This window comes from Dunckerocampus dactyliophorus, chromosome 2 (assembly GCF_027744805.1).
Source record: "Dunckerocampus dactyliophorus isolate RoL2022-P2 chromosome 2, RoL_Ddac_1.1, whole genome shotgun sequence".
Taxonomy (NCBI): domain Eukaryota; kingdom Metazoa; phylum Chordata; class Actinopteri; order Syngnathiformes; family Syngnathidae; genus Dunckerocampus; species Dunckerocampus dactyliophorus.
Genome location: NC_072820.1, coordinates 25,727,004 through 25,754,985, shown reverse-complemented (window position 1 = coordinate 25,754,985; position 27,982 = coordinate 25,727,004). Strand labels below are relative to the sequence as shown.

Here is a 27,982-nt window from a genome sequence, read left to right as displayed (position 1 = left end):
AAATGAAACAATTAAAGTAACCAAATAAACAATTGACAACAAAAATGTGAACACTAGAGCGAAAGACATAATTCAATGAAAAAGGTCTGATATAGTGTTGACAAGGTATTGTTTTGTATGGTTTAGGATATATACTGTATGTCATATGTCCTGTACTTCTTTCACCAACATTTTCAAAGAGCTAAAACACGCACAAAGCAAATAACCTGCTCCTCGCTAAAGTACAACAGTGTTTTTCAGCAAGACAGGAGAAATAGGACCTCAGGGAAAAATTACAGTTAAAACATCTGTATGCTCTCCTGATTTTGGACCCCATCCATGTTCTTTTTATCCGGCGTCTCCAGGAGGAACAATCTGTCTTATTAGCCGCATCGCGTTACTACAGGAATTCACCCGGAGACTTGTGTTTTGCTTTGTTTTGTTTTGTTTTTTTTAACTTCTATCTCCGAGGCGATGGCATTAAAGTGAAAACTAAACCACAAACTGTGTACACCATAAACATAACGGTCTTCCATCAAAGTCCTGCAGTTGTGTCAGACATGCTTAAAGTTATGTCAAGGAACATCACATGATTACACATGCACGATTCAGCATGTACAACAGGGAGAATGAAGAAGCAGAGCTTATTGAATCCTACCCCTTCTCCGTGTCTCAACAGTTATGAAACTGTTACGAAAACTTAATTATTAAAAAAAAATCATAAAAATAAATAAACTGAAAATTAAGTTAAATAAATAAAACTAGAAAAGCACTGGGAGAGCACAGACCTCCGCCAAGCGCCATAGTTCCCCTCATATTGTGATTTGCACCATAAATATTAGTCCTACATGTATTTTAGCTACATATTTAGATTGCTAATAACATGCTAATGTTAGCATGTTAACGCCTAGCATAATAGTGGTGTTTCTATAAGTGTCTAGCTATGAAAATGGCTAAAAAGGCTACTATGCTAATGTTGGCATGCTAGCAATGCTAACATGCTAATATTTGCATGCTAACATGTAGCATAGTATTGCTAAGTGTTTATATATGTGTCTGGCTATGAAAATGGCTAAAAATGCTAATGTTAACATGCTAGTAATGCTAACGCTAGCATTCTAACACCTAGCATGATAGCACAATGTACCGGGAAGGCTAAATGTCCCGAATGAGTTGAGAATTTTGACTTTGGAACGGTCTGACTCGGTTGAGAAATGTGGAAGTAGATAGAACTCTTTAGATCAAAGGCACTTTGCATCCTGTTAGAAAAAAATGTGTGAATTTTTGTGCTAGGGCTAATAGCATGAATGTCCTGACTTTGTTGAATGAGGTTATGTGGATCGGTTGAGAAATGTGGAAGTAGCTGTAGTAGATAATAGCAGTTTTACAGAAAAGTGTGAATTTTGGGAACATTTTGAAAATGTTTTCAGTATAAATATAGGTAGACTGAATGTTGAACAGTTTGATGTTGGAATGGCTTGAATCGGTTGAGAAAAGTGGCAGCAGTAGCAGGTAGTAATTACTTGTAGGGAAAAGGGTGAATTTGGGGAAAATTTGGATCACCCCCAAAATTTAATCAGTTCTTCTAATTTTAAAATCATAATAAATAAATTATAAATAAATGTAATGTATATAAATGTAAATGTATAAATAAATAAGTAGTAATTAGTAATAAGTAAAATTATCTAAAGTGTATAAAATCTTATTAAAATACATGCCTGCTTAAAAAACTTTGATTGTGTGATGTATGAATGAATGCAGGACCACAGAAATGTACAGTTGCATCCCGCTGTAGTGCGTCTCGCTTAATGGGGGACAGGAAGCTGTGCAGCTGAGCTCGTCACCAGGCAAGGTGACTTGGTCAGCAGGTGCATTCAGAGAACCACCCTTGGGGGGGTTGCTGCGGCAGGTCAGAGGCCGGGGTTACGTACTAAAGAGGCATAAATAAGAGACGCGTGGATTGTGGCAGGGCCGTACATCATACCCCTGACAGTGGAAGTATGATATCAGATTGCCCGAAAGAGAGAAAAAGGAAAGTGGAGAGATGGAGTTGATAAAACTGAAAGAAAAAGGAGGAAGGACTTGGACGTCGAGGGGAGGGTTGGAGAATTAGATGACCGTTATTGATTATGGGCCTGTTGGCGAGGAAATAAGAGCGAATGTTCTGCTCAGCCAGACAAAAAAGTAGATTGTTACAAAGGTCATAGCATTCATTACACCCGTTTTACTCCAAGAGTAGTGGGATAAACAGCAGACAAACATCCACCATGTCTTGTCCTGTCTTGTTGCGTTTTTTTTTTGCAGTGACTTTGTTTTCGTGACGCTCCATTGCGTCGAGGTGTGTCGACTGCGTGCACGGAATGTTTTGTTTGATGTTCTTCCATCGCCATAGCGACTTTCACAACACCCGGCGATATCGTCGCAGGGCTTGCCAGGACGCTCAGGAGTCACGTATAGTGCCCTACTTACATCCATTACCACCCCCATCCCGACCCGTTGTAAACACACTTTATCTGCCTCATAGAACGTGGTGAATGGGGGCTTTCATGCCAAAGGAGGTGGGGAAGAATTTGGATGTTGTTTATCTTTTTCATCACCTTTTTTTCCCTCCATGGAGATTCGCTACATGAATGGTTCTGCGCTCACAAAGGGAAGACCTTTGTTCTCCAAATTGCACATGGCCTTCGTGGCGGAACGTGTGCGTATACCATACAACGTTTTGCGTGTGAAATGTGCAGAGTCTGCGGGCTGCAGCAACATACTAAAAACAGGAAAGTTCGGTTGTTTGCATTTATTTTCCAAATGTCTCGCAAGCAGGCGACAACTTTGTTAACGCAATTCCCATTCACAACCAGCAAATCCATGCTCGGCCAGGAGTTCACTGGTTATTCACAGTTGTTATTCATCCATTAAAAATGTGTTCCATTTATCGTAACAAAGCCTCTTCTCTGATAAACACCTGTTTTGCTGCAGTTGAGTAAACACACACACACACACACCTCCACCCCTGTACTTTATACTACGACAAAAAGCAGTAATATACCCCACAGTTCAGTGGTTGGTGATTTCACTTTGTTATGATGTCAAATAAAAATGTGTCCCATTTATTATAAGTCCTCCTCTCTAATAAACGCATGTTTTTGCTGCAGTTGAATAAATAAAGACCCCGCCCCCCACGTCCCGGTGCATTTTATACTACGACAAAAACGCAGTAATATGCCAGACAGGCCAGTTGTTGGTGATTTCACTTTGTTATGATGTCAGATAAATATGTTTGTTATGTGTTATAGCAAGGCCTCCTCTCTAATAAACGCATGTTATGCTGCTCCACCCTCCCACGACTGCCATTGTGTTTTTATACAACTACAAACACGCAAATGACGATGTCACTTTGTAAGGATGTCAAATAATAATGTGTTCCATTTATTATAACCAGGCCTCCTCTCTAATAAATGCCTGTTGATGCTTTGTTTGGGTAAATAAATACAAAACATGCAGTAATATGCGAGCCAGGCCAGCCAATGGCGATGTCACTTTGCTCAGACAAGAACTACACATTTATTTTAAAAAGGCCTCCTTTCTAGTAAGCAGCAGTTGAGTAAATAAACGCCCCGGAGCCATTATATGAGGAAATACTACTACCATTAGAAGTCGAGGGAGCCTCATTGTTCTACTACTGAGTGTTGTGGAAGAATAAAAAGGCAGTGTGAATACCTGCACTTGTTGCCAAGTGACGGATGACGACAATTAAAGATGATGTCTCCTTTGATAGCAAGGGGGCCTTGGGGGTAGCGGTGACTGGGGCAAAGGACCACCTAGGCGCCAACCAATTGCCATATGTCTTACTATACAAAACCGCATATAAACATACATCAGGGCAATGTGTCATTTGGGAGAATTCTAATTTATTTATTCATTTCAGTGATCGTCACAAGTCCTCCACAAATGCCTGCGATGCCTGCGGCTGTTTTCACAAGACTGGAATATCTCACAGTGGAGACATTTGCGTGGGTTTTCTCCCACATTCCAAAAACATGCATGTTAGGTTAATTGGAGACTCTAAATTGTCCATAGGTATGAATGTGAGTGTGAATGGTTGTTTGTCTATATGTGCCCTGCCATTGGCTGGCGACCAGTCCAGGGTGTACCCCGCCTCTTGCCCGAAGTCAGCTGGGATAGGCTCCAGCATACCTGCAACCCTAGGGAGGATAAGCGGTATCGAAGATGGATGGATGGATAAATGCAGACTTGCGCAAACCACGTCTTGTAAGTAACTTAGCATCCTGACACACGTACACAGAGTGCACAGCGGAAGAAAGTACGAGCGTCTTCATCACATACACACAAATGGAGAGGCGACAGTGCGCAGGGACAAGAGGTGCTGTGTCACTACCCCAGAAAAGTAGTTCTTTGGTGTTATCTCCTACAATGTACAATGTCACCATAGCTTGGTTAATATGCAGGTCACATTATGTAATGTAAATGGAACACTTTTTTTTTTTTTTAGAAGGCTTTATAGGTGGTTTGTCCCATTACGTACATGCTAGAGTTTTTTTCTCTCATTAGAACTCACAGAAAAAGGAAAGACGTGTTCATGTTTCACATAAGGATTGTAGAAGATGATTTGCAGGCAGTTAGTGTTAGAGGAGTGTATATGTTGAAGGTAAGGTAAACACACACAAGCACACACACACACACACACACATAACCGCTGGCCATGCTGCAGCAAATTATCCTCATGAATATTCCCTGGCATATGCCATACGTTTCATAAGTGTACATACTCTCCATAGGAGGCGTCTGGTGCTTTAGACATTCATAGCAGCACATGTCATTTTTGTCCCCCCGCACTCTCCAGATTGAAGACAGTAATGAGAAAGCCGGCAAATTGAGAACGTGGCAAGAAGTGTCTTGCGTCTTGAGGGCGGCGCGTGTCAGGCCTGCCTTGTTATGAGGAGGAACCGGGTTGCCTCAAGTGTTTCCCCCCGTGGAGATGTTTGGGTTTTGTGTGGAGGGGTTTGTGGGGGAGGGGGGGTGACATTAGCGCAGTATTGAGATCCAGCCGCCTCCCAGTGGGACAGTAGGACGAGGACGGGTCTATTTCAGCGGGGCTCTGATTAGAGCCATCGCCCTTGCTGCCACGCTCCACTCACACTGGTAATTGGAGCTGGCAGGAGGTTGGCATGCAACCCCTCCCCAGTGCTTACCCTCCATTCCCCTGCTCTCCTCTGCTTCTCCTTTCTTACTTCTTTCCTCGCTCATCTCCTTGCACCTGCCTGGTCACCTTTTTGCCGCAGTCGTTTAGCACTGCATCATGCCTTCTTAATTGGACTAATTACCATAAAAGGCTTCTTTTTTATTGCCCCTCACCCCTCCCCCAATGTTGTTTTTTGAATGCAGTACTACCACAAAAGCACATTAACGCTGCTCATATCGCACAAGCACTTCAAATGTTGTTATATCTGCGTCCAATGTTCTCGGGCGCCGCTCTGGTCCTCTTCTGCTCAGTGTCACTGGTATCAGGCATTGTTGGATTAATAGACATCTGCTGTGCTTTATTGCATCAGTAGCACACACAGACATAAATTACACTTTGATAGCTAGATTGTGTCTCCTTTTGACAGATGGACACATCTTTGCTGATGACGTTTTTTTCAATTTTTCATTAAGAAATGCCTGCCTGATGCCAATTTATTCATTCATTCAAAGGGTTCCCTCCTAACGTTCTCTTCCTTGTCTCTCTTCGCCAATGGCTCGTCTTTGTCTTCACCAATTGATTCGGCAGACACAACCAGCAGCAAGAATCACCAGGCAGGTGTCGACATCTTCCACAAAAGCTTTGTCAAGTGCTTCGCATTGAGATAACTTTTTACAACAAAATGAGGGAGGGTATGCAAATGTGAAGACAAGATGTGTACGATATTGCAATTATCATCTAGCTGGAATGAATCATTCTTTTAACAAGAGGTGATCCACATTGGCTCTTTTAATCATATCCGATATACAGTTGTCCCTCGTTGCATTTTGCGGCTTCAATCTATCACGGTTTTTCAAAAATAAACTAATTAATAAATCATACTGTTTTGTGGTTGAGTACGGTCAAAAAATTGCATATTTAAGCACATTTTGCATTGTTTTTGCCTAAATTATGTCAGGAGTGGCGGATGCCACAACAAGAAAAATAGGATCCCAACGCAAGACGAGGGCAACTTCTTAACAAAAAAATAAGTTTTAATAACTAAAGGTGTCCAAACAGGCAAAGTACAAACAAAGGAAAATCCACTACGGGTAAGAAACACAAAACACTGACAGCAGAAGGCTGTCAGGAAAAAACTAGACGTAACAACAAAAAACACTGAAGGCAAACCAACAGGAAAACACTAAGATAGTACAGAGCAGGTAAATGCAAGCAAAGGTAATGAGCCAGAGAGCAGGGCAAGGGTAGTGGAGCCGGACTGAGCGGGAGCAAGGGACAGGAGGTCAGGGAGTACAATCTGGCAAGGATCAGATGCTGCTGCCTTGCTTAAGAGGAGTCCAGATTGCTGATTGCCAGCAGGTGCGCTCCGGCGTCTCCGCCCACGCCGGCTGAGGTGCACTGCGGACAAATGGCAGACAGGCGGCAGCAGAGCGACAAGCAAAGCGTGACAAATTAAGCATTTTCAAGCATAAAAATGGCCCTAAATGACTATAAATACAAATTATATATCAAGAAGACACATTCAAATTGTGGATGGAAATTGTAAATGGTCTTTCACTTGTATAGTGCTTTTCCACCTGCAAGGCACTCAAAGCGCTTTGACACTGCTAGCGGCAGGACGGAGGATCAAACCCACAATCTTCAGGTTGGGAGACGACCACTCTACCACCTGAGCCCCCCTATGTAGTAATCTATACTGGTCACTATGTGTCAGTAATGTTACTTTAATGTTTGGTGAGACAAGCACCAGACTTGTTCACCTGAAAAACAGGCTTTTATTGCAGGTAATAACACAATAATCATAATCACAATAATAACATAGATTACTGTTTCACAAATAAACAGCGTTTGTGCAAAATAAGACAAATGCTACACTATTCAATGTAAGTTATAGAAAAGGTGGCATATTTATTTGAAACAATTTGTCCCAACAAAATAGTCATTAAAAAAATCATGAGTAATCATCAAGTAAAATAACATGTTCACTTAATAGTATTACAACTAAGACAGGTTAGTCTTAATAAATTCACAATGGCAACAATACCGTTTGGAAAGCTACCCATTTCTATGTGCACAAACATCTATATAAGAACAAATTGTGAAGCATGAAACCCTGGACTAATACAGTCAGTGAAACTATAAACTGGCCTCATTCAGCACGTCACGCATGAACGCAGCATGAAGGAAACATATTAGCTTAGAAGTATTAAAGGAAGACGCCTTACTCCCCCCAGCATAATCAGCACTAGCAGAAGCCCAACATAGCTGTCCTCAGCTATGCCTGCCGGCACCTCGCAACTCGTACCCAAATTTTAGCTCACAGTTCTAAGCAAAAAATAAGCCCATAGACGGATTGCTTCTAAAAAAAAAAAAAAAAAACACTCTTAAGTTGGGACACTCGTATGCCGTACCACTGTATGAATGTCAATTTAAAAAATACCGTCAGCGCTTCAGTACTTTCCCGCTTCTCTCTGGCAAGTTGACGACGTAGCCCGTGACAATTCCAATCACAGCAACAGTATATACACATAATATACACGCTGATACCTCCGGTCGGGATTTGGGGACTGGGCTCCTGGCGGGAGCTTGTGTGTTGCATGCCTTGTGACGCGTATGGACGTGCTCAGTGGTCAAAATGGCGCTTGTTGGTCATTATCCGGGAGGGGAGGGCACAGATGGAATAATCTTTTTTTTTTTTTATTTGTCTCCTGAGATATCTGCAGCTGTGTGTCGGACGGATGGCACGTCCCCCACTTCGTATCTTTCATGTCCTTTCCCTCCCGCTTCGCCACCTACTTTTGGGCCACGACCCACCATTTTTAGAATCACTAATCTAATCTACATAAAAACTTGTTAGAATATAATGAAACTGAACATGTATTGGCTGAATAGCAATGTTACATTGAGCGACACTTGCTACCATAGTCTGTCATGCACTTTCACCTTTGCATATTCCCAAACCCACTAAACTCTAGTGCAGGGGTCACCAACATGGTGCCCGCGGGCACCAGGTAGCCCCCCACGACCACATGAGGTGCCCGCAAGCCTGCTTTTCATTCAGGTTTTCAGTTAATAATGAAAGAACAGTAGAAAGAAATGCATTCTGAAATACAAAATGTGAGTTGTGGACACCAGCATTTTGTTAATGTTCTGGTAAAACAAGCATATTCGCTTTGTTTGGGTTTAAAATAAGCTCTGAAAATAAATGTTACAAAAATGAGTAGCTCTTGGCCATTTTCAGTTTGTAAAAGTAGCTCTGACAAGGAAAAACGTTGGTGACCCCTGCTCTAGTGGGTTGCAAAACAAAACCCCCAGATTTCACACCTCACCTGCCATGTAAAAGAATTGGACGTTCATGTATAATCTTTGTAGTCCACGCCGCTCGGCATTTGATTTAGTCCTTGTTTGTGCTCTCTCCATGGGACTGAACCGCTGACTCATGTAATATTATCTCTCTTTTGGGCTTTTTCATTCACCGTCTGTGTTGCTTTTTTTTCCCACAAGCCTGGATACACACTTGCTAATAATCCTAACCATAAATATTCTATGGGCACCCATTCAAAAATGTTTGCTGTAAAATATCCCCATTTGACACTGCAGCAACGCACTTTGTTGTTTGGCAAACGGTGCAGCATGAATACTGAGAAAATTGCTTTCCATCTGTAATTCAGTCACTGGTCCATGGGATGTTGGCCTCGCATCACATGTGAAAATTTGGTCAGTTTTGTGGAATTAATTGCATCTTGAATAGAAGCAAAATGGAGTGTAGTACTTGCCTGCAGCCAGCAGAGGTGCTGTTGATTCAGGCTCTACTAGTTTGCCGACATCAGCTGTGGGAAACGAGAAAATTTGGGCTCTGGAAAGAAATAAACTATTAAACTCCACATCGGCCCAACACTTCATTGCAAGCAGTTTAAATCTAGATTTAGACAAGGGAAAAGGGCAGGGGAATAATGTCTTAGAATATGTGCTTGCCTCAGTTTGTATTGATTTCCTTTAATCTTAATGTCAATATTGTCTGCCGAGTGAATAAAACATGGCGCGCAAAAAGAAGAGGAAGGATGCCAAGGAGGGTAAGGAGAAATTAAAGCTACCACAAGTTAGAGAGGAAGTCATTAATGATATATTTAAGGGCTCAGGCTGGAGCACATGTGCATGGGCCCAAAATGGATGTGTGGTATCATCAATGCAATTGCTCTTTCCATTAGTTATCTTTGATAATTTTGTCACATTGCATCACAGAAACAATAGCAGATACTCAAAACGATCCACAAAGTCAAAGCCCAAGGGACGTTTGCTCGTGCTCGTGCACAAGTGGTAACGGATGTCAGCCAGTGCAGCTGTGCAAATGTAAACCTCGCTCCCTGAAAACTTAAGAGTCCTGCTGGGCTTTTTGCTCAATGGCTAACGCTCCGGACTCTCATCCAGCCGACCGTGGTTTGAACCCAGGCGGAACGCGGGGCTGGCTGAACCAGGCTGGTTACAGGAGCAATGTATACAATATATGTATATTTGTGCAATATAGTTATTGATGATAACCACCACCTTCCCTAATAGAAGTAACAGGAGAGATTCAAAATTATACATACAGTCAAAGCCTAAGGAATGTGTTCAATATAGTCAATGCAGTTGTTTCCTCATGCCAGTTATACATGATAACCTCGGCCTTCCCTAACAGTAACAACAAGAGTCAAAATGATTCAAAAAGTCGAACCCCAAGGGACACTTATGTGGAATGTATTTGTGCAATATAATCATTCATTCATTTTCTATGCCTACTAACTCTTCATTTCTTGTGAGTACATTATCTGTACTCACTCATCATCCCACTATGTTTCTGTCAACTGCTAACCTTTTCATCAGTTAATATTATACAGTATTTATTATTGTGTATTATGATGTTATATAATTTATTTACAGTGATTATATACCTTGACTCCTATTGTACCACATTGTTACACTGCCTCATTATTTTCCCATGTATTTAAAATTGGCAAAGAGTACATTTGGAATACAGGAAGTGAACAAATCATATTGTAATTGATGTGAAACAGAGAAGGGGTAGGATTAAATAAAATGTGCTTCTTCCGACTCCTTTTTGGACATGTGGAACTGTAAATTATACTATGTGATGTATTCCAATGTAACTTGTATACATTTTTAAAATAAATTAAACCATTACCATAAACATTACCTGTAGACAACTTAGAGTGTCAAATTAAACCCTAATGCATATTTTTGGAAAGTGGGAGGAAGCCACAGAGAGATGCCCAAACAGAGATTCGAACCCATATGTTCCAGATCCCCTGACTGTGTGGCCAACATGCTAACCACCTGCCATATAATTATAATTATAATTATAATTATAATTATAATTATAATTATAATTGTAATTGTTTCCTCCTGCCAGGTATTCATGATAACCACCACCTTCCTTAACAGAAACAACAGGAGAGACTCAAAATGATCCACAAGTCAAAGCCCAAGGGGCACTTGCTCATGCACGAGCATGTGTGCAATGTATTTGTGCATCACTGCAATTGTTTCCTCCTGCTAGTTATTCATGATAACCACTACCTTGTACAATATGTGTGACTCAACAGCATGAGACACAGAAATAAGATCACATGTTCTGTTTGTGTGCAGATATGTTTTTATTCATGTACTGTGAATTGCTCCTCACCCTCCAACCTCGATGCTCCAGAAGGCGCTCAACTTTAGTCCTCTTCTAAGCACACAATGTGTCCTTTTGTTAACGACATGTTTCACTAATTGTGCTGAAAAGTATGTATATATTTTCATTTGCAGAGAACCAGATCCCCCACGGCTTCCCCACCATTGACATGGGCCCCCAGCTGAAAGTGGTGGAACGGACCAGAACCGCCATTATGTTGTGCGCGGCCAGCGGAAACCCCGACCCGGAGATCTCTTGGTTCAAGGACATGCTTCCCGTGGACATCAGCAGTAGTAATGGACGCATCAGACAGCTTCACTCAGGTACACTTTGACCATGGCTGTTATTATTATTATTAATAACACTGATACGATAATGATAATAGTGAATGATCATAAAAATAATAATAGTCCTCCTAAAATAGTGATACCAATCTCTTGTGTCTTTAAAAGTCATGCATAATTAATTAGGGAATTTAAGGAAATATACAGTATATTAAAAATTTCTGAAAAAAAGTATGCTACAACGTTTGGACTGATTGAACCAATTTATTTCCGCCTGAAAACGAGGGATGGGCATTTGACAAAAATTCCCATGATTTAAGATGAAAATGAGTTTTTTTACATGTTTATTTAATGTTTATATTAAATTCAAAATGTTGTATGCATTCATATTTATTTGAAGGAGTTTAGCAAGGTTTTAAACTTCTTCTGTTTTTTTTTTTTTTTTATTAGTCACCAATCCAGTCATCTTTTCACATAAGAACGAGTCCGGGGGTCGGCAACCTTCAGCATCAAAAGAACCATTTTGCCTCCTCTTCCAATAAAAAAAACATAGTCTGTAGTTGCAAAACATTACGCAGCTTATAAACATGTCAAAGTTGTAATCTTTTTTAATTGTTACATGTTTCAGGAACAAAATCCAACAAATAAAAGTGCTGCAAGCATGTGCAGGCCTACTCTGAAATCATTTAAACGCCTTTTTCAGTTGTTCCCGTATTTGTTTTAAAATGAAAACAAAATGTAGACAGCTTTAACGTAAAAAAGCTCATCAGAGTTCACATTTTTGCATATGAGTGTCGTTTGCTCAGTAGCGTTTATGCCTGTGCTGAATTGCTATTAATAACCTTTCTATTGAGCCTGTCCTTGACTGTTTTTGCAGAGGGGGGCATTCTTTCATTTTCTGAATCATTTCTTGTTTATTTTTTAATTCGAAGAATAGATGCTGTAATAGATGCACAGTTTTATTTCACTGTGCAATAACTTTGCTTCAGACTCAACTCCAAACGCGGTCAACTTTTTTCTCTCCAGTGAGACTCACCCCATACACTAGCCTACCTCCCCTTCCCTTGATCATCCAATCAGCAGTCAGAACGCAGTCTAGATGCATTCACAGACTTGCGGTGAGTCAGATGTTTCAAATTATTTCCCAAAATGCACTTTCCCCTACTTCAGTGTTAAAAAAAATCACAGAGCTTAGCAAAGGGCGCTGCAACGAGGAGATGAAGAGCCGCATGCAGCTCCAGAGCTGGGGGTTGCCGACCCCTGATCTAGTCTATTATTGTGACCATCCCTATTTATTTCGTTGAAACCTTCTTGCAAAACCCTGTTCTCTAACGATGCAACAGAAACATCCTCTTTGGCGGAGGCAACAAAAGCCCATAATAAGCTAAATGAGATGGAAGAAAGTGTGTCACGTGGCCAGGTTTACTCTCCTTTGTCTTCTTTTTTCCGTTTTTTTTCTTTGATTTCCTTTACTTTTTTCTTTTTCCTTCTTTTATCCTGAGTGAATTAATCCCACGCAGAGATTAAAGATTAGCTTTAATTCGGAGGATGTCAGGCAGAGTGCTGTCTGCTGCTGTCAAAAGCAGGTCGGCAGCACAAACAAAACCAAAGTAGCAAAGTAAGACAATCAAACAGCATGCTAGTGTTTTTTATTTATTTGCAAATGGAAAAATTGCTATGATTTTGTGTGAAAGTTTTTTTTTTTTAACTATTAGGTCACCAAACAAAACTTTTAATTAGTTTTCTTTCCGTGTTATAGTCGTGAGGGGGAGCCTGGAAAAGCACTGATATGCATGTGTTGCCCTCGGACTAACAGCTCTTTTTATCCGCCCCCGCCCCCACTTTTTCGCGACATCTGCTGTTGCATCAGGGTTTACATTACTGCATATGACTTTAAACTCTTGACACCAGAAAAATGGGGGGGGGGAAACACTTTACAGTCACATTTAGAAGTCACATTTCTTAGGTGGATGAAATGTGTTTTGATTCTCAATATACTGGTTTTAAGGCTAAATGTAGGAAATAAATATTTGTTTTTATTATTGTAATATTCCAAGATGCCTTCTTGGAGAGAAAATGAGATTTCCATAAATGCCTACATTGTTTACCCTCTGGACCGATCTGGTTCCATTGACTCCCATTATAACCACATTTTTTTTTCATATACTCTAATCCTCCCTGAATACCGAATAAATACTTTATATTTAAAAATATATTTCTTCAAAATGGTGGGGAAAACAGATTTTAGATGTGTTTTTGTGTTTTTCCCGTTGGGGAAAAAAACCTGGGTTTCTTAAATAATAACAATTCCTTTTATTTATAGTCACCTTCCTGGGCACTCAAGGACATCATACAAACAAGAAATAAGAACCAATAGCAGCAGTACAAAAATGGATAAAAAAAAAACAAAAAAAAAATAGCTGATTACAAAGTGAATAAGATGTCCGGAATAAGTGTGTTATTTAAAAAAAAACAATAAATAATTCATTTAAAACAATCTATAGCTATGGTTAGGTCTGAAGTTGTTAAAAACATTTGAGGCAGTGTAACTGAAAATATATATCGATATATATATCGATATATGAGATATATGAGTTGTAGTACACTTTTTACGAGAAAACCGTTTTGGGGCGTAGGGGTAAAAGGTGTAGCCTCATTTTTCAAAACTGAAAAGTGTGACTATTAAAATGGCTTTCTTTACAAAGGGCAGCATATAGACATTTGAAAGATGTGTGGCGGCACGTTAATATTCTTCAACTGTTTTGCATCGAATACATAAAAGCAAATCCAATGTAGGTCAGGATATGCTAAGCTATTTGAGGAAAACATGTGTTTCAGGTGACAAAGCAATCTTGCTAGCTGAAGCAATTTCAGTAGAAACTGCGTGTGAATGCTCAAGCTGAAATGTTAAAATATCCTAGCAATGTGTTGTCAGCGACTGAGGATTGAACCATCAACCGCCAGGCTGGGAGATGACCGCTTTACGACCTGAGCAATGCCACATGGACAGAATAAGCCGAATGTTGCATGTAATGTTAAACGTAAATAAATTGCCCATTAATTTTCAATGGGAAAATTGTCCCAGAAAATATGAATTCACAGCCATGAACTGTATTCCCACCATCCAAACCCCCCATTGTGCTGCGGTACTAACTTCCTGTCAATTGCAATCTATTTACTTTGCTGCTACCCGTACGCAAAAGATGCAGTTCAAAAAAAGGCAAGCGAAATAGCCACCATTAGTTATAATGGCACTGTCAAGCAAAGGCGGATGTGGCCGCATTGTGAGTCTGCAGGAAAAACAACCTGCATGCATGACGAGTGATCCGTGAAGCCAGGCTACTAACCAACTTTCACACTTTCTGGAAATGCTCGATTGCACTTTATCACTTCTAATCTTTGTCACGTTCATATCAGAAGATGTGTTTTTTTTAATTTTGTTTTTCACTCCCACTGATGATGAAGTGGATTACTAACTAAATCTCTCTTGCATTAAAATGACTCCTACCTAGGTGGTACACCAATTAGAGGTAAGCACCGTGATGAAAAATGTGTTGGGCAAACATCCACATCTATACCATCTTCTCACACAATCAATCCAGACCCCACCCCCTGCACAAGCCTTTCCCCCCGCCACATCTCCAGGTTCATCTACGCCTGTTCCACTTTTCCTCGTTGTTCTGTTGTGGAGCAAACCCATGGTCTGCTTGTCATTAGGTGCTACTCTGACGATGTACGTCAGAAACACCGGAACCTCCAGTGTGGACAGTCACCACCATATAAACTTTATTAACAGTACAGGCTACGTTTTCATCAACATTTTAATTGCTGTATGTACTTAACCTGGACTGAGACAGCTGTACCGAGATGACCGAGGCGGGCGGTCCAGTTTACGTCTGCACATCCCTTACAGTGTAAAAACATTGCTTATTTTCCAGTGTACATTGTGTTTTGACTCAGCCCTACTGTACGGAGATAGTGGGGCTTATTTGCAGCAATGCTCACAAAAAGTAATTGCAAAAGAAATGCTGCTCTTCAGTACAGTTGAAAGCCAGCATTTCAAGACATGCTGCAAACATTTGACAGACAGTATTCGTCTGTGAGAAAATACATTTCACCAACACCAGTTCCACAACTTGACATAGTGAAAGATGTCGTATTAAAGGAAAAATTGCATTATTATTATTATTATTTTTATATATTATCATAACAGTGGTTTATTTGATCTCCAAAATTGTTGACAATATTGTTTAGAAATAAACATTTCAAAACGCACCTGCATTGTTTGGTGACAAGATCAAATAAAAGTCATCTTTTTTCATTGTATTTTTCTGAAGATTAAAGTTAAAACCTCGTCTTGTTTTGTGCTGGTGCACCCAATCTTGTCATCTCGTCTTGTGAGTTGGGTGTCTCGTGACAACCCTACTGACCACTTACCATATTGTACTGAGCAGCTAGCACAAAGACGTGTAACTTTATTTTTTGTCGTTTTTGTCGCGTAAGCGCTCTTGCTGGCTCTATGGTTATCGTTACACTTTCCCTTGCTACTGCCATGACTGTGGTGGAATCACAAATCTCACCAGACTTGCCGTGGTCTCGCATGTACACAGGAAATATTTTGCAAAATCGTGCTGCCTCAGATGGCATTAGACTGTAGAGGCTCCACGGTATACCACACCCACTTTGCGCGTCCGTGTCTCGACCTCCCACTCTGGGGGCCAAGCGGTGAGGAGTTGCATTTGTAACTGAGGGTCAGCTCTGCCTCAGGAGGCTCCTACCTGCTTTCCTCCACGCAGACAAAATGTATTAGCATAGAAACCCTGTACAGCGAGCCAGCTCCCCCCACACCCACCCCAATGCAAATGCCTTGTGAAGATTGTTGACTTTACTTCCTTTGAAAGAATGTGGCGGTAAATAGTGGACGTCTGCAGGGGCAGCTGTCCCGATGTGCATCGTATTAAATGAGATCTTTGGCAGTCGAGGCAGGCTCCTAGCACAACTCAGCTAATTTGATTTTTTCTTCCTGTGCAACAAAAAAAAAAAACAGTGACCTTGCAGCGTATCCACCTGTGTTCAAAGAGTTGGAAGGAAGTGACGGCGTTTTTTTTTTTTTAAGTGTCGCAGGTCTGTCAACTTAACCACCTGCATTCCTGCAGGGCTCACACTGTTTTCTCCGGGGTGAGCGCGGGCAGATTGACAGCTTGGTGACAGCCGCATTAGCATGCAGGTGCGTGCGAGTGCTGAATCACACGGCAATGAGTTCAGCGTGCAGAGCAAACACCTCAGAAAAGGAAGTGCTGTCATGAGATCTGAGGTGATCGGAGTGTCCCCACCCCTCGCGTTTTATTTGGATTTTTTTTTACCTTCGCCTTGGTGTGGAGTCAGTCGGGTCGGTGGTGAGCCTTGTTTGTCGCATTCATCTCATGCTGCATGGTGTGGAAAAATGTACCCCAACGTCATCTTACACCTGGAGTATTCTGTCATGTTGCAACCGCATGGCAGCTGGCTGACTTCACGCTAGTGCCATGCTGTTTTCCGAGGCGTCATGTTTGTTCTCCCTCGCTTGTCACCAACATATGTACCGCTCAAACACACAAGTTTTTAAACATAACCATGAAACTTAAAGTTTGGAAATGTGTGACGTTGTTTCCTTGCAGCACAACTGAGGATGTGCCAAACAACTTATTCTGCTGTTTTCAACTTCAGGTACCCCCAGGTAGCAGCACCTGTGAGCATGGACTTTAGAAAGCGGTCATTTGGCGCTGTAATTTATAGTCTGTGCGTTATTTACCTAAACTGCAAAGAGGACGGAGCGATGATTAGAAGCTGGCAATAATAAGAGAGAGCCTCTTTTCTCAAATTTGACAACTCATTTGTTTACTTGTTAGTGATTTGGAGAGCATGAAAACATGGAAAGGAAAACATAGCTGTGTTTGACCACATGATCATGTATTGATAAGCTTATTGCACAACACAGCAGCAACAGAACCACTGTTGTAATGGCAGTAAGGAGCAAACTGCGGAGTCAGCGTTAATAGCGCTGATGAGTTGATTTTAAATAACAATAAGGCACGTGAACATCATGACTGTGAGTAGCGCAACCAACATTTTAAAGCACACGCAGAGCTAGATAAAGCTACTCGATGCCTACCACTCATAATACTTCAAATGTAGCCAAAAAGTACATCATCAGGTTGCCTACAGAAGGGGTGTCCAAACCCTTTCCAGCAAGGGCCACACTGTGAAAAATGAAAGGATGCAAGGGCCACTTTGATATTTTGTAAAGCAACACATGCAGATATGCTAAGAAGTGATATATATTTAAAAAACAAAAACTGCATCTCAGCTTTGTTTAAATTCCAAATATTTAAATAATTAAATAATTAAATAATATAATAGCCCATGATATTTGGACTAATTTCAAAAGTCATAAAGTCAAATTATTCTCGTAATTATGACTTTATTCCCATAATATTTTGACGTTATTCTCATAATATTATAACTTTTTCCACGACCTAATTTTTCAAAAAAATTACAATTTTATTTGTTGTTTTAAATAGTTATAATATTACAGCTAAAAAGTCTTTCATTAATATTTCAACTTTATGCTACTAAAATGACATTATTTTTCCTCATAACATTTAGTTATTCTTGAAAAAATAACGTTTTTTTCTCTAATATTTTGACTTTGTTCTGCTGATTTTTAGGTTTTTTTTCTGTTTTGTTTTTTTAGTTTTCTTGTTAAATTATATTTTTAGAATGTGTTGTGGGCCACAAATGGCCCCCGGGCTGCACTTTGGACACACCTGGCCTACAGCCACCACTGTTGATGTTAACGTTTTTTTTTTACCCATGCTAATTAGACTCCGGTCGTTATATTTCCTTTTGTAGACTATGCATCTGGTGTATAATTGAATAGAGGTGTGAATTGAAGTGTTTGCTCTATCTTCTAGAGTAATAGCGCTCACCCCACAGGGTGGTGTTTACCTGAAGCTTGGAGTAGAAAGAATGCATCGGCTTGCCAATCCAGTTGAACGGTTGTTGGATCAGCTTACGCGTCTTTCCTGTTTGTGCTGGAATGACCAACATAACCAGGTTGAGGAGGGGAACTCCCACAGCAGTGTGTGACCACGCTGTTTTGTTTGTATATGCGGCCTACCGGGTGCTACTCAGACTCCAAAATGTTGAATATTCAACACAGCAAAAACGAGTGTCGGTAGCAACAGCAGAATAAGCAGTTTGTCATCGGAAGTGAAGATTTGGCTTTGATTTGTCTTAAAACGTACTGACAACTGAAAAATAATCCAGCAAAACACAAATGTCCAAACTTTTTTTTTCACGTTTAGCAGGTAAGTTTGCTCTTGTCAGTTTGTTTTTATTTTGGATGATGTTGTCTCTCGTCATTTGAGATTTACTTCCTCTCCATGATTGCCATGTACTGTTTGCACATGTGTCAAAATGACCACAGCATGAGTCACATGTCTCTGAGGCTTTTCATCCACTGTTAGGAACAACACACTAGCTCTCTCGCTACTGCTAACACCTGAAATGAAGGCCATATGGCAGCTTGTAGTTTTGGTGTGGCATTCCTTCTCCGCAATGTCACGTCTGTGTTTAGCGTAAATTGATGCTAATACCTGGCAACGCAGCCCTTTGAGACAACTGAACATGTGTCTGTTGTTTCTAGAAGGCTTTCTTAGCACTATTATGCGAAAGCTCAGCTAAACTCACACATTTTAGTCACAGGTCTTTCCTTGCTGGTTACTGAATAGATATCTGCTGCCATGCCAAGTTTTATTTGCAGCTAAAGTTATTCATCCCTTCTCCCATGCAGGAGCTCTGCAAATTGAGAACAGCGAGGAGTCAGACCAGGGGAAATACGAATGCGTCGCCACCAACAGCGCTGGAACCCGCTACTCGGCTCCTGCCAACCTCTATGTTCGAGGTAAAGTCAAAAGATCACAACTTTTTATGTTTTCCACTGAAGTCACCATCCATCTTTTCTCCTATTCATGATGTCTAAATTGCAATTGTGCTTTTTTCAACCTCTTTCTGACTTTTCGGCTTCCTGTTGGGATGAGAACTGGACCGAATGCAAAGCTGCATGGCAAACATTTCCTCAGCTGACACTGAAAGGCTTCTTACACTCCTTGTTTTGACGGTGTGGCAAAGCTCCATTATTCCCTTTAGCTCTGATAGGCATGGCAGCTTGTGACGTTTCGGGGGTTTTGTTGTTTTTTGGGGGGGTTCCTGGCGCCTCCGTGAGCAGACTAATGCAGGGCAGGCAAGGGCAACGCTGTAGAGGAAAGAAGAAAAAAAAAAAGCTGGTACAGCAGAGAGAGTCGTGTAGGTCAGCCCCAGTGGATACACCACCATGTCTGATGTACATGAAACGGAATACCAGCTCGAGTTGTTAGTGTTGAGGGGGAGAAGGAGAGGGGAGATGCATGCTTTTAACATTTCAAAACTTTGTTAAAAGCAAATATAAAAGCATGCCCTACCCTGAAGTAAATGTATTCCCAGTGTCATGCGGCGGTTTTTTGCTGCAAATTAGCTGCATCACAGGTAAAGTGAGCACACTCCTCACATTTCAGCAAGCATTTTTATTAGAGATGCTCGATATTGGCTTTCTTACTGATATCGGAGATACCGATATTGTCCAGCACTTCATTTCCAATACCGATATAGGCAGCAGCTCTTCCCTCAATCTGTCGTCAAATGAGCACATGATGCTTGCTTTACAGTGATGCCACCGAATGCATGTTACAAATAAACACAAAATAAGACAAATACTGCAATATGCAATACATGTAGAAAAAGTGCCATATTTATTTAAATCATTTTGTCTCAACAAAATAGTCATTAAAAATGATGAGCAATAGTCAATTAAAACAACAAGTAAGACAAGTTAGTTCATTAACAAATAAGAATCTAATAAAACAATGCTGCCAACGGCACACTTTCAAAAGCTGTACATTTCTATGTGGCACAAACATCTGTAGAAGAACAAAGTAAAGTGCAAAATATGAAACTCTGGACTAATACAATCACTAAACTTAGATTCAAAGTATTAAAGAAAGACATTGATATCATTATCGGCAGAAAAATCTGCACGAATATGAACCGATATCTAATTTTCATGGCAGTATCGTCCGATAATATCAGTCGTCCAATATTATTGGACATCCCTAATTTTTTATCACAGTATGTATAACTTTAGAGTAGTCAGTGTACAGCTTGTATAGCAGTATATATTTACTGTCTACTGAAGATGGGACAACACACAGCTATTGTTTTTCTAAATATCTGGCAGCAAAAGTGAATTGAAAGATACTTGTGTCTTATACAGTCAAGCATGGCGGTGGAAGCGACACAGTGTGGGGCTGCACGAGTGACGCCTGCACTGGGGAGCTGTGGTTCATTGAGGGGCGAGATGAATTCCAGCATGTACTGTGTGAAGCAAAAACTCAGCTGCATGGCAGTGTTCCAACATACGGATCCCACACACACATGCAAGATGACACGTGCCGAGCTGAGGAAGATGAAGATGAAGGTGATGAAGTATGTCTCCATCAGACCTGAATCCAACTGGGTACCAGTGGAGCATTCTGAAGCGGTTGGAAGTGGAGGAGCGCGAGGTGTCTAACATCCACCACAGTAAATGTTGAATTCATGTTTGCCTCCATGAACCACAGCTCGGCAGCGCAATATGAATATTGTCATTCATCCAGGCCATATACTCTCAGGGCATTGAATCGATCGCAACTGGACTGTTCAGGTTCTTAGAAGACATGTATCCAATCAGGCGTTGATGCTCAAAGGCTAGATAGGGCAACTCTATATAGCTCCGTCTAAAGCAGGCGTCTTCAATTAAAATTGAGTAAGGTCAGTTTACGCATTTTAACCTTATTTTGCCTTAAATTGCATCAAACAGACTAGCTTACACTACCGGTTAAAACACTCCAATTTCTCTGGAGGAAAATCCTACATTGTTAAGTGTTAAGACGGTCTGTCTCTCTTCCATTGTTAATTCCCTTTTTTCTTGCCATTTTTGTAGCAACAAATTAGTTTCTCCAGTACAATGCTGTTCAACTGATGTTCATGAGGGTATACTGTAATACCACAGTGTGTTCCGAACACTGTTTTTATGCAGACAGAGGAGGTAGTAAGTACTCCAGAACTTGGAACACCTGTAGGAATTAGTTGCACCAACTGCTGAGGCTTTATCAACCTCCATTTCTGCAGAACACCTTTAAATTGTTGACCCATTTTGTGGTCCCTGAAACAGGGCTTTTTCTATCATTCTGAAGTACACACAATTTTTCAATTTTGGGTAACCTTACCTTTTTTTTAACCTTTTAACCTTTGTTTTGCTTCAAAATCCAAACAGTCTTTAGTGAACCGTCATTTGCACATGGCTGTGCTTTTAATGAATGTGTTATGACTACATTTTTCATACTGGGCTCTAAGCAGCGTTATTTTCCGCGCTCTCACAACAGACTCAGGTGGATACTTCCGCTCGAATGATCTGTGTCTTTGGCTGATAATGTGCCATCACACTTTTGCACTTTTGACCAACGCTACAGTTTCAGAGCATATAGACACAGGATTCTGGAAGAATGAACCTATATTGGTCCGCCCATTCACTTGTAAATGTCCGGTTTTCTTTATCAACTTTTCCTACTTTTGAGTAAGCCTTTGTTCTCTCATTCACTTCTCGGCAAGTACACAAACGATTTCACTGGCGTATTTTGAGAGACGTCACCCCGTTGGCTGTCACTGTAATAACTGAAGTAATTACACCTGCAAACTGCCGCTGCAAGCGGTTCGCGAGAACTATATGTCATTATTATATTTCCTATTACTTTAATTGGTCACAGGTCCATAAAGTGCCATCACTTGGTTTGTATTCAGACTGAGGTCCGCCATTTGGTGATGGCCAGTCTAAGGTACATCCAAGTTTGCGTTCTGTAGTATCGGCCCAGTAGAAGATATATTTTAAAAAGTGCTTGCTGAAATGTGGGATACTGTCGAAGAAAAGTGGAATAGCAACAAAAAAATACCCTCCTGGATCTTTTCAAGGACAGTAGTGCCATCAGTTACGTAGATTGAACACTGCAAAAGGCTCCAGAAGGTTTTGCTCTTCAATCTTCAATCAAACGAGGGCAGTCGCAAGGAGGGCTCGCCTATTAATCAGAGCGCGTCTGTCACAGGTGCAGACGCCACCTTTTCTTCCTCTTCCCGGGTAATTACAGTAGTTGTGTGGCGTGGCACCAGCAGGGCCCCCGGGCTCGGCGGGTCTCTAACACCACCCAGGTAGCTGTCAACCCTTTGCACCCCCCCCATCCGCCACACACCAGCGGTAGAGATAGAAATCAAACTGAGCGTAACCTTTTAAAAGTGTAGTTGTCTGCGTCGGCGAACAAAAACATTAGTCTTGTTTTCACTTCATCTTTGTTACCGTGGCAAGAACGGGGGAGAGGACCCGCGGGCTCAGCTTTCTGTGTGGTTTGATTGGGTCCAAAACATGAGGTATGACGTTAAGTCTAGTCTGTCCTTTTGCTTTTTCTGTGGGGGCATTCCAAAGGGAAGATTTAGGGGATTAGCATATCTGTACTAAAAACTGTAAACATTTGGCATAGTAAGCATAAAATAAAGTTAACCACTGATGAAATAAAAACGACAGAATGTCTTCTCAATGTCACAGCTTTTGATGAGGAGTTGGAAAAGCACTATACAAGTGAAAGACCATTTACCATCGCTCCTTCATTCATTCGCACCTTCAGTTGTTTGTTGGTTAGTTCATTAGTGTGGTTGTCCACTCGTTCGTTAACCGCTCTTATAAAACTTTGAAAATGATGAGTGACACACAGTGGCAAATGCACAAAAGGCGATTATGTCACATTTCTTTCTTTTCTTATTTGTATTATTATTGTCGACTTAGCAGCCAGGAGCAGCCAGAGACACGTGCACCACTTTTTGTACCACAAAAAGAACACTTGTGGGGTTAAACAGATATATGTGCAAAGCTGTCCTCTGATGACATTTGTGTCTTCAGAGGTATCTCTTTCCCTAAAACGTTGTTTAAAGTCCAATTGTATTTAAACTCAGGGGTGTTAGGCTTTATAGGTACCGCTATTATTGACAGAAGTAATGCTGTTATATATTTTCTCCGTCATGATGAAAATCCGTTGTCTGAGTATAGCAGGAATTTGTCTCCGTGAATCATCAATAACGTTGCCGCTTTCTCCAAAGCGACATCCAACAATGTGAGAATGATTAATGTTATTATTCTTGGCCGAGATTGGTCCCAACACCTCTCCTCCTCCCCTTTGTCCGACGTGTTAAATGTGCTTGTTATCGTCTGCCAACGTGTTTATTCACCATCACTCAGCACCGCTACCTGATTCGGCAGCTGGCTGGATTGGGGTTCTACTGCCCGCAGAGCTGCTGCCACCCTTGTCTTTACATTTTACAGCCAACGCAGAATGATGTCTTCATATTTCAGTGCAGGGAGGGAAGGAAAGGAGGCGTCGGATTTTTTTTTTGCTGCTCGCCTCACTCCTGTCCTTGCACTCCTTTGTCCGTGAAGAGCATGGTAGATTTTGTAGGTGTGCAGGTGTGTCACTCCCAGTGACCCTCTTCCAGCGGAGGACTTTATCAGCGTGGGCAGAATGACAAGCGCTCACGGAATCGTTCACTGTGGGCTTCATTTGTCCGCTGTGGAATATAGCTTCTGTCTGCTGGCGCTGCTTCATATATCCATGTGACGTGTCCATATGTCACAGGGATGAAGTGCTGCTGTCACGCTTTCCCTCCCACTCAAAATGTCGTTTTTATGTGTGCCTGTGTGTCAGGATGGAAAATGTAACAAAAACATGAATTTGGGTTTTTTTATGTGGGGGTGGGGAAAGGTGCTGGTGTTTGACCCTGAGGTCCATAAACATCTTACAAAGAGACTTAGAATCCTAAATTATTTCTATTCAATATGGCTTCAATGCTGAATACAGTATTTCTGAGAAATACGTTATGGCAGATATTTCAGAGTGGTGGGTGAAAAATGAAAAAGATTCATATGCATTGTCAATTGATTACAAATTTTAATCGGATTAATCACAAGTTTTCAAATTAATTAAATATAATTAGTCACCGTTTGTAAAATTCATTTGCATGTCTGAAATATGCCCATTTTTACTGTATTTTTTTTAACAGAAAGATAAATGAGAATACAGGATTATATTTATTTGTGTGTATTAAGAGCTCCAAATTAACTGAAAATGTAAATCAAGCTAAAAGATGCCACACATCTGAAAATCTATCTCCTTAAAAAGTAGCTGAACATTTGAATCACACTAACCGTGTTATTATTAGCAATGAGGGGTTGCATTCAAAGACACTGTGCTATTTAACTTGAATTCACATTTGTATGTGAGTGTACTTTCCGGGATCTGCGAGCACACTTAAATGCTGATAAGAATATTGTCATCATTATGTGTTCTGTTTATTTAGACCACATACACACCCATAATAAAGATGTTGTTGTGATGTTCAGAGTGTCTGTGAATGCACCACATGTGAGTGTGGTAAATAATGACGAAGCGTTATTCCGAGGCTGTACGGAGAGACGTGTTGCGAGTTGGAGTTGCATACAGTATACTGTATGGTCTTGGAGTGGCATTGCTGTTGATGTGCTGAGGTTGGAATGAAGTTATACAAGAATGTAATTAATTATTTCAATAATTTCATTACCGCCATTAACACCTTACTTTTGACAGTCCTACATTTTTTGCAACAACACTCATACTAGGTCTGCGACACTTTAGTTGAGATTCACTGATTGTCATTTGTCATAGAGGCTAGGTTCCCAAAGTGGAGTACACATACCCCCAGGGGTACACCAATTGTCACGTGAATAAAAATGAAAAACAATTAGCGCTGAACACTCACAATTTCGAGTTTCATTTAAATTGATGTTCCAATCCCCGCATGGCACAGTGTGTGTTTTTGTACTTCGGAAACTGCTTTATCGTGATTGTTAAACATTCCCCTTCAATTTGGTATTAAATTAAAAAGCAGACTTACACCATAGCCATCGTGAGTGGACAAAAAAGTGAAGCTCAAATTCAACCCATTCAAACAGAAGGATGCCAACATCAGACTGGAATAAAAGATGTGTAGGATGATTACTTATCTATTTATCAGTACTCATGTGAAACTTTTATCAAAATGTAACCATGCAAAATCCACATTTTTGACCTGGAATTACTATCAAATTAATTAACCAATTAAATATGTTCAATATTTCAAGTTAATTAGGGTTAGGGTTAGGTCAGATAAAAAGGTTTTTGTTTTTTAAGTGTGTAGGAGTGGGGTTACATGGCGTCAGGTGAAAAGTCTGAAGGGGTACGCGACTGTAAAAAGTTTAGGATCCACTGTCATAGATGGTTCGTGGCAGGAAAACAAAGGCTTGGAAACAGATATCGTCGTATTTGTAGTGTCAGGTGTTTTGTAAATTTAAACACAGAGATATCACGTATTAGTCACTCGGAAGTAAACAGCAAACAGATTAGACTGATAACTGTCCACAGGATTTTTAATTGAATTCAGCACCAAATGATTGTCCCACTTATAGATCCTCTTGTGTATGCCTATATTGATGCATTATTCAGTGGGAAAATAGGTAAAATGTGGAAAAATTACCCCTAATCTGAGATAATAACCTTGTCTTTCCTGACATTATATGTACGCATTGCACTGTATGTACAGTATGTATGTGTGTTTGTGTGCACGTGTGTGCACATGTGTGCGTGTGTGTATGCGTGCATGTGTGCGTGTGTGTGTGTTTGTGTGTGTGTGCGCGTGCATGCCATGTCACCTGTTTCCAGAACACTGTTGTCTTTCACTGTGGTGTGTTCCTCTCCACTCTGCCATTCCATTGCTCACCTCCATCCAAATCACTTCATCCGCGCACAGATCAGCGCGAAGGTTGGTCGTTTTCACTTTTAACCCTACCCCTTCAGCTCCACCTCTTTTAATTTGACGCAGATTGTAGGTGAGATCCCGATGAGTACTCCCCCGAAATCCCTTCCCTGCAATAAATGGAAATCTTGGTCTGTAATTGCTGTTTTTTTTATTGATTATCTCCTCATTTGCATGAGTCCCTGCAGAGTTCTTGCATGCTGTCCAAAGTCACTCCCTTAAAACCAGGTTTTTGTCGGCCTTGCCAGAACACACAATGAGCTTTTGTGCAGTTTGCTTAAGGCATTGTTAGATATGTGCTGTACTGTTCCTCGTTAGCAACACTGTTATTGTCACTTGTCAACAACATCCTGCCCATTCCCATCTGAAGCCTTAGAACATTCACACGTTAAAAAAATAATAAATATGATATTAAAATATTAAAAAGATACGCTTACTGTGTATGATGGATTACCTCAGTATTCTGGGGGACAACCAGTTGGTCAGGTATTCAGGCGGTAACTCTGGTGCTCCTCCACAGAGCGACGTCATTATCAGAAACTCCTCGCATGGGTTTGCATCAGTCTTCCAGCCATGAGCGTCCTCTGTGGAGAGATAAAAGGCAGCCATCATCAGCACTCGCTGGCCTATTGAGAAGCTTGACATTCACGCAAAAGAAGCAAACTAACGGAAATATACTTTACTGACAACTAAAGCTTGGGAAGTCATCTTTTCCGCTGCGAAACACTGCCAGCCGTTAGAATATTTAAGATTGAGCTGGCATTGTTGCCAACAGTTGGTTGATTGGCCATCATGGCTGGCCTTTCTGCCAGGATTCCTTGGGAGCCCACTGACTGTGCCAGTTCTCTCAGATTGTAGATTGACTGAACGCATTCCGCTATCCTCAGACACTTTGTCGAGGCTGTTACATTTATTTGATATCCGGCAGCAAGGCAAGCAGGCTTATTTTTGATAGCCCCACAGCCCTGTCTCTCCCACCTTGCATCTCAACAGGATAGAGGCCTCGGCGGTTGGGGGGGATCGATAACAATTACCTGCCCTCTAGTCATGTTGTTCCGCAACAGCTCTCCAAACTTAACCGTACGCCATGAATTATTCATGACATTAAGTGTTGAAAATACGCAGGGCCCCATTGACTGTCTACTCTTAGCGCTGTTAAGTCTGCGCTATCATGGAGGAATAACAGACACTTTTGAGCATAATGTTCTAACGTTAGGGCCCTCTCCTCTACAGCCTCATTCCTAAGTGCATGTTGTGAAAACTCACAGTGAACTGTCACAGGACCAGCTCGTCATGCGTGCCTGCAGTTTTGGATGTGGGCATTTAGATGAGAAAATTTCCCCGAGTGTAATTGTGAATCCTTTACGTGTCTTTTCCTCAGCTTCTATGCATGCTATGCCTGAGAATGTCATTCCCATCTCCTTCCCAGACTTAGCAAGTCTTAGTCTTTCCAGTCCTTGCATGTCAGAATCAGCCTCATGCCATGAATCTTCCCCTTATGTCTGTCTTTGTTTGTTCAATATTGAGTTTGTCGCTGTCCTTTTTAAAGGACAAAATTCCTACTTTGACCTCTGTTTTGACAGGTGGTTTATGACCAAAAACACCTGTCATGTGAACAAAATTAGGATAGCTCATGGGGTGGATGACATTTGTGGTGCCCTTTATGTGTTGTCGTCAAAACGCTAGACATGATAGCATACATATGATACAGATATCCTAAAAGTTGTATAATCATTAGACACATGCTCAATGGCTTATCGACAATTACTTGCTACATCCAAGGCTCTGCCCCTGCAAAGATGTTTGCCTGATGGCGGCCATGTTTTACAAACAACCTTGCTCAAATTTTACTTATATATTCTTGTCAGT

General features: G+C 41.0%; 1 protein-coding gene across 14 annotated transcripts in view; it reads left to right on the top strand.

Annotated features, from left to right (window-relative positions):
- LOC129177840 (receptor-type tyrosine-protein phosphatase F) overlaps positions 1 to 27,982 on the top strand; it is a 243,955-nt gene that overhangs the window by 144,081 nt on the left and 71,892 nt on the right. For 7 of the 14 annotated variants that reach the window (XM_054769386.1, XM_054769382.1, XM_054769379.1 and 4 more), the window contains exons 5-6: positions 10,985 to 11,173; positions 18,969 to 19,079. In XM_054769386.1, the coding sequence (XP_054625361.1) occupies positions 10,985 to 11,173; positions 18,969 to 19,079 (300 nt within the window). Of the gene's footprint in view, positions 1 to 10,984; positions 11,174 to 14,646; positions 14,665 to 18,968; positions 19,080 to 19,111; positions 26,120 to 27,982 lie in introns of those variants that run through there. The other 7 variants (XM_054769387.1, XM_054769384.1, XM_054769380.1 and 4 more) reach the window with 2 other exon arrangements.